This window comes from Prunus dulcis, chromosome 3, assembly GCF_902201215.1.
Source record: "Prunus dulcis chromosome 3, ALMONDv2, whole genome shotgun sequence".
Lineage (NCBI taxonomy): Eukaryota > Viridiplantae > Streptophyta > Magnoliopsida > Rosales > Rosaceae > Prunus > Prunus dulcis.
Genome location: NC_047652.1, coordinates 5117094 through 5127757, shown reverse-complemented (window position 1 = coordinate 5127757; position 10664 = coordinate 5117094). Strand labels below are relative to the sequence as shown.

The 10664-nt window shown below is 45.2% G+C and overlaps 2 protein-coding genes across 3 annotated transcripts in view; one reads left to right on the top strand and one right to left on the bottom strand.

Annotated features, from left to right (window-relative positions):
- The window catches only part of LOC117621060, a 15379-nt gene extending 13718 nt beyond the window's left edge, over nt 1-1661 (top strand). The window contains exons 2-3 of the mRNA XM_034351320.1: nt 16-1328; nt 1374-1661. Of these exons, the coding sequence (XP_034207211.1) occupies nt 16-1328; nt 1374-1661 (1601 nt within the window). The remainder of the gene's footprint in view (nt 1-15; nt 1329-1373) is intronic.
- Nucleotides 1662-8317: 6656 nt separating this feature from the next.
- On the bottom strand, nt 8318-10664 carry LOC117623560 (coatomer subunit beta'-2-like). Of its 2 annotated transcripts, none has more exons than XM_034354584.1 (10): nt 10600-10664; nt 10389-10409; nt 10230-10291; nt 10083-10137; nt 9934-9970; nt 9527-9852; nt 9289-9420; nt 9020-9168; nt 8830-8898; nt 8318-8633 (listed from the first exon to the last, which is right to left on the bottom strand). In XM_034354584.1, exons 1-10 carry the CDS (start codon nt 10600-10602, stop codon nt 8549-8551), a joined length of 939 nt encoding a protein of 312 aa, XP_034210475.1. In that variant the 5' UTR covers nt 10603-10664; the 3' UTR covers nt 8318-8548. The 2 variants fall into 2 exon arrangements, with proteins under 2 accessions (XP_034210475.1, XP_034210474.1); XM_034354583.1 differs by having other exon boundaries at nt 10389-10412; nt 10600-10633.

Below are 10664 nucleotides of genomic sequence, written 5' to 3'. Positions count from 1 at the left end.
ACGTCTTCACCAAAGAATACACCTCTTACCGGACGATCAAGAAGAACCCTGACCACTTGTACAACCTGCGCAAGAAGTCTGACGAATCCCTTCGAGATTACATCAAGAGATTCAAGGCGGAAAAGGCGAATATTGTAGGATGTGACGACCGAATCGCGTCCTCCGCTTTCAAGAAAGGTCTTCCAGCTGAGCACGACTTGTACCGCGAGCTGACTATCACTCCCAGCCAGACTCTGGCAGAGGGCTACGCGACTGCGGAACGCTACGCGCTCTGGGATGACGATCGAATCGCCGCAAAGAAGTCTACAAAGCAGGAAGATCAGCCGACTAAACGGGCAAGCCAAAGAGGCGACAACAGGAGTAAGGACAAGCGCAGGTCGCACCTACGAGAGGAGGCTACGGCAGGAGAGAACTATACCAAGTTCACCATCCCCATACATCAAATCTTAGCCCAAGTGAAGAACAAACCTTGGGTAAGAAGACCACCACCATTGAAAGGAGATCCGGACAAGAGGGACACTAGCAAATACTGTGCCTTCCATGGAACGCACGGACACACTACGAACAACTGCTTCGCTTGGAAAGCGCATCTTGAAGAACTCGTGAGAGAAGGTCACTGCACAGAATTCATTGCGAAGCAGGCCATCCAACGAATTGAAGATCGAGACACCGCCAAAGAGCTGCCTCAGAAGGTCATAAGGATTAACACCATCCTAGCCGACTCCGAGGAGTCTGGGCTGACCAGCAAGGAAAAGAAGAGGAAGATCAAACAGGCCACTGGGATCTCCCAAGTCTCGACCGACCTTCCACTAGCAGAGGACGATCCTGTGATCGGCTTTCAAAAGAAGGATCTGATCGGCCTCGACATGCCACATAACGACGCCCTTGTCATCAGCATTCAAATCGCTCAGGCCATGGTCGACCGAATCCATGCAGACGAGGGCAGCACAGCCAATATCCTGCAACTGACGGTCATCCAACAGATGGGCTTGGAGACAAAGATCAACAAATTAGCCAGATCGCTGACTGGCTTTAATGGTGCAACAACGGTTACCGTGGGCACGATAGACCTCGACGTCTACTCCCCACCTGTAATAAGCTTGCAAACATTCATGGTCATTGATGAGGTCTCACCCTACAACGGCATCCTGGGCAGACCATGGATTGGCAAGATCAATGCCATCACCTCCGCCACGCATCAGAAGATTCGATACCCAATCCCTGGGGGCGGTGTCGGCCAAATCAGCAGCGATCAAGCAATGGCGAGGAAATGCTCCGCCCAAGGGCTAAAGAAAGGCAAACAAGCGCAGTTTCTCCCCGTGAGCCAGGCAAATCTGGAGGAGGTTGAGCAACCGAATCTTACTATCTTATAGCAATCAAAGCGTCAGGACCAAATCGAGGAGATCCCTCCAGAGGTCTCTCCAGAAGAAGGATGGAAACCCGAGGAGGACGTCGAGTTAATACCCTTGGATCCTGACCAGCCAGACAGGAAGGCGCGGATCGGCTCGCGCTTAAGCCCAGAAAAGAAGGTGGAGCTTACCACATTCCTTCAGAGCAACAAAGACATGTTCGCATGGTCGCCATCAGACATGCCTGGCATCGACCCGAACATCATCTGTCACCGACTCCACGTCAACCCCGCATGCAAGCCAGTGGCGTAGAAGAGACGCAACTTCGCACCCGAGCGAGTCGCTATCATCGAAGCCGAGATTGACAAACTCCTAGCTGCCGGCTTCATCGAAGAGGTCTCTTACTCAGAATGGCTTGCCAACGTTGTTCTGGTGGCAAAACAAGAAAAGGGCAAGTGGAGAGTTTGCGTCGATTACACAGACCTCAACAAAGCATGCCCCAAAGACAACTTTCCATTGCCGAGAATCGACCAACTCGTGGATTCCACTTCTGGCAATCAGCTGCTCAGCTTCATGGACGCCTACTCCGGCTATAACCAAATCATGATGCATGGGGATGACAAGGCGAAAACTTCTTTCATCATCGAAAGAGGGACCTACTGCTACAAGGTCATGCCCTTTGGGCTGAAGAACGCCGGAGCAACCTATCAAAGGCTCGTAAACAAAATCTTCAAAGAACAGATCGGCAAAACTATGGAGGTCTACGTATATGACATGCTGGTCAAAGTCCCGAAACGTGCAGATCACATTGGAAATCTTGCCGAGTCATTCAGCTTGCTCCGCCAATATCGCATGAAGTTGAATCCAAGTAAATGCACGTTTGGTGTATCCTTCGGCCGATTCTTGGGATACCTAGTCACGCAACGAGGTATCGAGGCACACCCACGTCAAATCAAAGCCATTCTCGAGATGAAATCGCCCTCCAAAATGAAGGAAATACAAAGTCTGACGGGCAGAGCAGCGGCCCTCAACCGGTTCCTCTCGAGATCAACCGACAAGTGCAGACCATTCTTCAAAGCTTTGAAGAAAGGGCAAAGAGACAAATGGGATGAGGAGTGCGAAGTGGCTTTTCAAAATCTGAAGACTTACCTCACCTCACCTCCCATGCTCTCAAAGCCAGTCCCTGGTGAGGACTTGTTCGTATACTTGGCAGTGTCCAACTCAGCTATCAGTTCAGCTCTCATCCGAGAAGAGCTGGGGGCCCAACATCCGGTATTCTACACGTCAAAAGCTCTCCTCGATGCAGAGACTCGCTACCCAAAATTGGAGAAACTTATTTTGGCTCTTGTAGTTTCTGTGAGAAAGCTGCGACCCTACTACCAAGCTCATCGAGTCATCGTCATGACCGACTTTCCTTTGAGATCAATCCTCCACAGCCCTGATGCTTCTCAGCGACTCATGAAGTGGGCTATAGAGCTAAGCCAATATGACCTCCTCTACCGGCCAAAAACTGCAATAAAAGCCCAGGCTTTAGCAGACTTCGTAGCAGAATTCACCCCATCGGCCGAAAAAGAGAAGTTGGTCAACCAAAAGAAGGAAAGTTCAAAAGCAGACGGGACCTCCGCAGAACCTAGCCAACCCGGTGACATGTGGCAGTTGCGCGTAGATGGAGCGTCGAACCAAAAAGGAGCTGGAGCAGGAGTCGTCATCACCACCCCGGATGGAACCCTGTTGGAGCAAGCTATTACGCTTGGCTTCCCGACCTCGAACAACGAGGCAGAATATGAGGCATTGCTTGCCGGCCTACGTTTAGCAAAAGAGCTCGCAATCAAAAAGCTAGCCATCTACTCTGACTCACAATTGATCACGAATCAAGCCTCAGGTGAATATATGGCGAAGCACCCAAGGATGATCCTATACCTTGACAAAGTCCAAGAGCTGTTGAAGGCATTTCCCACCTTCACCATTCAACAAGTGCCTCGGGCAGAGAACGCTCATGCAGACGCACTGGCAAGCCAAGGATCAGCGCTGGATACCCAGTTTAGACGCTCCATCCCGGTCGAACACCTTGACCGACCAAGCATAGAAGAAATAGAGCTAATCGATACCATGCAGATTGACGAGGACCCTAGTTGGCAAGACCCCATCATCGACTATTTGACAAATGAAAACCTGCCAACGGACAAGTCCGAAGCTAGAAAGGTCCAGCAAAAAGGCCGCGAGATACTACATGCTCGGCAACAAGCTCATCCGCAGATCATACTCCGGTCCTCATCTCACCTGCATAAAGTACCCTCAAACACTTGAGGTCCTCTGCAAAATTCACGACGACGAGTGTGGCAACCACTCTGGGGGCAGATCGCTCACCCAGAAAGCTCTGAACATAGGCTACTTCTGGCCTACCATGCGTCACGACTCCGCTGAATATGTCAAGAAGTGTGATCGCTGTCAGCGATACAAGCCAATCCCTAACTTGCCTGCCGAAGTCTATCATCCGCAAAACAGTCCATGGCCGTTTATGCAATGGGCCATCGACCTAGTGGGTCCCCTGCCACCAGCGCCCGCCAAGAAAGAAATGATGATCATCGCCACCGACTACTTTACTAAATGGATCGAGGTCGAAGCTCTATCCTCTACTAAAGAAGCCGATGTGGAGCGATTCATCTGGAGAAACATCATATGCCAGTTTGGCTGGCCATAGTCGCTGGTTACCGACAATGGCTCACAATTCATTGGCAAGCATATCACCGCCTTTTTCACGAAACACAACATTTGCCCATAAGCAGCGTCCTTCGGAAGACGCAGGGTACACCAGGAATTTCCTAAGGGAGATATCCAGGTTCCTATCAGTTTCCTAAGGGAGGCAGGATAGTCACACAGTTGCCCATAAGGAGCGTCCTAAGGGAGACGCAGGGTGACGACTAAAAGCGTCCGTTTGGAGACGCAGCCCGCGAAAAAAAGCGTCCTAAGGGAGACGCAGGGTGCGCCAGGAATTTCTTAAAAGGAGGTCTCCATGCTTCCTGCGGGAAATATCCAGGTTCCTATCCGTTTCCTAAGGGAGGCAGGATAGTCACACAGTTGCCCATAAGGAGCGTCCTAAGGGAGACGCAGGGTGACGACTAAAAGCGTCCGTTTGGAGACGCAGCCCACTAAAAAAAGCGTCCTAAGGGAGATGCAGGGTGCGCCAGGAATTTCCTAAGGGAGATATCCAGGTTCCTATCCGTTTCCTAAGGGAGGCAGGATAATCATGTAAGTTGCCCATAAGCAGCGTCCTACGGGAGACGCAGGGCGACGACTAAATCATCCTACGGGATGAGCAGAACACACCCGGAGTCTCTCAAGGGGGACCCTGGTGCTCGCCAACTTCCTAAGGGAAATCACATACGAGATGTGCAGAACACACCCGGAGTCCCTCAAGGGGGACCCTGGTGCTCGCCACCTTCCTAAGGGAAATCATTCTAAGGGATGTGCAGAACACACCCGGAGTCTCTCAAGGGGGACCCTGGTGCTCGCCAACTTCCTAAGGGAAATCATCCTACGGGATGTGCAGAACACACCCGGAGTCCCTCAAGGGGGACCCTGGTGCTCGCCAACTTCCTAAGGGAAATCATCTATGGGATGTGCAGAACACACCCGGAGTCTCTCAAGGGGGACCCTGGTGCTCGTCAACTTCCTAAGGGAATCATCCTACAGGATATGCAGTGCATGCCCGGAGTCCTTCATGGGGGACCCTGGTACTCACAAATCTCTAAAGGAGGACATGCAATCAAAACATAGGCTGGTTACTCAAGCAGTTCACAAGTCAAACACTTTCTCTACGCGGGAGCCCAAGTCCACGAAGGAAGCCCAGTTACAGCTGGACAGCCTAACGGATAATCTACATCTCCTACATGCCACCACGCGCCATGCAGAAGCTGGGGGGCATTTGTGGGAACCTAATTAAATCAAACCCTAGGTCAAATAATTCCTACCATTTGGGGATTATTTGACCAAATTGGGAATCAATCAACCTAATTAGGAGTTACTCAATTTAATTGGGAATTATCCAATTAAATTGAACGTTACCTAATTAGGTTGAGATTTGATTTGGTTAATTACCACGATCCCCAATTAAATGAGGAATTGCCTAAATTGAATCAGGATTGATTGATACCTACCACAATTAGGGATTTGATTTACCCTAATTAATCAAATCCCTAATTAATCAAATCAATTCCAAAAAGGGGAGGAATAATTCCCTTCCATCTACGGAATTATTCCTCTGAAACCCTAGCATCCGAGACCTCTATAAAAGCATAGCCACACACAATGGTTGAGGTACGCCTAAATTCCTACTAAACTCTACAGAAGTTATTTCTCAAAAACCCTAGCCACCCCCTCTCTTTCTCTCTCTCACACAAGGCTCCTGCCACCACACACGGCTCCGGCCACCCGGTTTTCCTTGAATTACCCTACCTAACTTAGGCATCGGAGGGCCTTTGGCCAACACCCCCCGGGTGTGGTCCTTTTACTCCGATCTGTTTTGCAGGGAGAAAGAGAGGAGGAGAAGATGAAGGAATATTGGGCGAATATTCTCGTGGGGAAATTTGCTCCCTCAGACACAACAAAAACAAATACAGTGAGAGGGGATCCCTCTGTCGCACTCCTCTTGCAGGAACAAAAGGCGGGGTAGCTTCACCATTCACAAGAATTTGGAACTGAACTGTGGAGACACATTGCATGATTAGTTGGATTGTAGACTCATGAAGATTGATCTCTCTCAGGACCACCGTTGTCATATGGAAGAATTTGGTATTCCTGTCCCCATCCTTATTCCAATTGATCCTAGATTTTTGCATCCACATCATCTCTTCTTGAACAAGAATTTGTGCGTATTCCTGCTTCAAATTAAATTCAAGGTCAGCAAGGAAAGGGTTGTCTTGTATACATAAGGAACTTTGGATACCAGCAACCCGAGCCAACACCATTTTTTTCCGAATTCAAAGATGGCCAAAGACTTGGGAATTCCAAATTTTTTAGCCGTGTGGGCAGTTCCCCAATTTTAATCAGTAGGTTCCCATGGTATTGGTTCCAAAAATCAGCTACAAAACGCTGGAAATCAGCATGCTTAAGTCACATTGCTTCAAATCATAAAGGCTTAAGATGAGCTTGAGGTTGAGCACTTGGGTCTAGCTGAAGGAGAAGAGGACAATGATCAGATTTGGCCCTTGCCAGGTGAGTGATACAAGCTTCAGGAAAAATGAGTCGCCATTGGTGGTTGCAAAGACCTCTGTCATGTCAAATCAATACCAAACCCCCTACACCACGCATATTAGACCAAGTAAACTTGGCCCCATTATAGCCTAAATCAATAAGACTATTATTTTCCACCCATTCATACCACCAGCTCTAAAGGAACTCCGAGAGCTGCGCTTCTCATAGGCAAAGAGATATTCATTAAAATCCCCCATAATGAGCCAAGGAAATTGGTGAGTCGCTGCCACAGAGTCGAGGTGCTGCCAAAGAGCCTCACGCTTAGTGTTACAAGGGCTGCCATAAACCATAGTGGAGAGCCAAACTTGACCAGAAGGTAGAGTGATCAGAGATGAGATGGCTTGGTCGAAAAGACTCACCACTTCTAGCTTGCAGCGCATATCATCCCACAGAACCCAAATACCCCCAGAGAAACCCACGGCATCCACCCTTTCATATCTTGGAAAACCCATATTTTGAAGGACTTTCAGAGAATTGGCACCACTTATTCTAAGTTCAACCATAACACAAATACTTATATCATGGACCCTACAATGATCCTTAACTGCAGTCTGTAGAGCTTTTCTACCTGCACCTCTCTGCAGTTTTCTGAGCATGAATCCGCACAACCTTCTAGCTTTTCTGCATGTTACACATCAAGCAATTTAAGTAAGAATCTACTTTACACAAGTAGGGAAAAAAAAAAAAAAAACTATTCGATTCATGTTTGCACATCAGCGTTAATTCATCAGGGCTGAGGATTAATAACAACATAATCTCCACCCAAAAATAAAAAAGATGGATACGAAAATTCATTTCCCATTTGTGATTTTGGATATTGAGGTGATCATATTTGATATGCATGCATGTAACGTACCAGGGCTGAGGTTGGTGCATCAGATGGAAGTTGTGCAACCAAGATTGCAGTAGTAGAGGGGGTCTGGTAGCGTCTTTTTACAACCTTTCAAACACAAGCCTCTACAAACTGTGCTGGCTTTAACACCATGACAGAGGAGCATGCATTTGAGCATGCACATTATCGACTGAGACTGCACTTGACTCACAGAAAACACGATCATCAACATGACGATGAGTACTGCTTGCACAAAGCCTCCTGGAACCCTTTCCATCCATATTGCTCTTTATATCACTTATTTCTTTCTTGAAATTTTGAGGTGCATGTGGAAGGTAAAACAATCCTAGAGTTTATAGGCCTCAGTCTTAGACATGAAAAGAAAAAGGGTGAAATTAATTTGTAGATCCTTGAGTAATAAGCTAGACCATGAATCCAATTCATGCATAACGTTTATTATGAACTACAGATCTTATTGCGAGAACAGATTGACATTTAATATACCAAGGTCTGCTTTAATTAATGGCATTTTCTGGTTCTCTTTAGCATACACTAAGCGTCCTCTCTTGACATATGTTGTGGACAAGAGAGAGCCTTCTTGTATGTTCTTCATGCAGATCTTGCTTTGAATACATTTGAGAGTTCTAATCTTAGTCGTTAAAACTTCTGGTTGAGACCCTTTGGATTTGAGGTTGGAATTTCCTACAGTCCTGTCTAGCCTTCCGTCTTTCTCCTTGTATGGCAAGATTTCTATTATTTTCAACAAATTTATTCAGCACCAGTAAACAGCAGTCACCAACTACTTTCTGGGAAGAACATGAAGGGTTTTATTACTGGTAATTATATATGTATTTCACAGAATCTGCTATCTGCACCAGTGTAATTTGTTAAAGAACACATATAACATTCCATTTCGATTGATCCTTACAACATGTTTCCTCATGGGATATACTACAAAACACACAAAAGCAAGTTTTATTTGCAAATCATACAACAGTAAAAGCAGGAGCAGCAAGTTTTAGGTGAAATTAATTATTCCTTTAGTCTAATTACTTCGGAGAACACAGTACAAATCGTGCAGCATTCGATGTCTTTATTCCTTCAACCCTTCCTTCTAAGCTTGGAGGTCAACAGAATCCCAAGTATGAGAGCCATTCATTTTAACCACAATGGTTCCTTTGTCAAAACCAAATGCAACCCTGTAGGAGGCAAGGAAAGTTTATTTTGATAAATATGCTGCTAAAACAATGCAATAAAACAAATCCTAACAAGCTAAGGGAACAAATTGAGAGTCCTTTGCCACATTTACATGCTTGTATATCAAACGGTTACTTGAAAAATCATCCTCTCAGATACACATCTTAACCCACAAGAAAGAACAAAAAAGAAACTTACTTGTTTGATCCTTTCAACTGTCCAATGGTCCATACTCTTTCAAGACCATAGCTCAATTTGTTCTCTAGCCTGTGATACAACAAGAATCATTTACAACATGAGTTTCGATCAAAGCGATGCAATAGCAGGAATTAAACAGAAAACTGAGTCAATTTAATTTGTAATGTAAGTAGTTTGAATCAGAAGTTACCTAAAAGTGGTTGCATTCCATATGTGAATGTTCCCATCCTCAGAAACTGTAATTATTATGGGAAGCTCAGCATGAACACATACAGCTGTTACATTGTGCTCATGACCTTCTAGAGTTTGCACACAACTTTTGGTTTCAATGTCCCATACCTGTTGCCAAAAAAATTTACAAATAAAATTCAAATTAGTATGACACATATACGCACCATAATCGTACGCTGTACATATAGAGCTAAATAGGAAGCCGATAACCAGCACTTGGTCCCAAACCTTAGCAGTAAAGTCATCTGAGCCACTCAATAGATATGGTTTATCCCCGCGACTGAAGTAATCGATGCAATTAACTCCTTTTGAGTGGCCATCTAAGGTAAACTCTGCTGTAGGAGAACCAATGTTCCATATCTACAATGAAACAGAACCAATGTAAAACTTTAAGCGTCACAAAGGTCATGACACCAGAAATATTGCAGTTAAGTAATTTGCAACAAATTAACAGTGCCTTCAATACCTTAATGGTGCCATCAAGCGATGCACTAGCAAAAGTATTGGTGTCTTTCGGATTAAATGCCACTTGCATCACATAGTGTGAATGCCCCTCGAAGATCTGAGTACATGACCAATCCTTCTCCCAATCCCAAAGCTTTATAACCTTGTCATCAGAACATGACAACAGATATGGTAGAGTGGGATGGACAGCAACACTCCTGATAAAGTCTGTGTGTGCTTCATATTCTTTGATCTTTTCCACCGTATCATAGGTGTATACGCGAATGTATTTGTCATCAGATGCGGTGACAATCCAGTTTTCGCATGCTATGAACTTGGCTGACCTCACTGCAAGCGCAAAAACAGATGTTAAATACAAAGTCATGACCAGTTGGCAACATGAAGAGCAAATGAAAGAAAATCATGTACCTGGTGACTCAGTGACCTTGAAGGACTTCCCCATGGTCTGGACCAGTAAAATTAAGTTAGCCCCTTCCGGAAGATTTATTGAAAGCATGAAAATCCCGAATCGGATAATTAGGAGTTTGATATTAATGGTGAAAGTAACAATGGCTCACCTGTGACTGGTAGTTCCAGATACAAACAGTTCCTGAATACAAACTTACTAGAATCCTGCATGGAAATCATTACATGATAAGAATATGAAAATCAAAGTTAGGAGATGCTGAAGGCATTACAGAATTGTCAAGAAGGTAGAAAATTACCATGGCTCAGTTGGATGTTGATCCACAGATTTAACCCTTTCTGAGTTTTGAGCAAATTCTTTCTGGTCCAGAAATTATTACAACAGCTTAGAATCAACCTTGAAACACGTCTTATTTCCATAAAATTTAAAAAGAAAAAGAAGAAGGGAATAGCCGTACCTCAATAGTTAGTGAAAGAGGCTGCTTCCCACCAAATCATACAGAAACAAGCAACAAGTAAAAATTTATCAGTTGCAAAATTGAAACAAAAATGTGTTAGACCAATAATTTTCAGTATAAAAGGCATGCATAGTCTTACTCAATTCAAAATGATTTTTTTCTTTTCGAACGAAAAAACAAGTACTAATAAATATAACACTGATAAACTCACCATTTTTGGTGAATAGCAGGAAGAATATATAATGATTAATATGCAAAATTGGTTGTGATGACTTG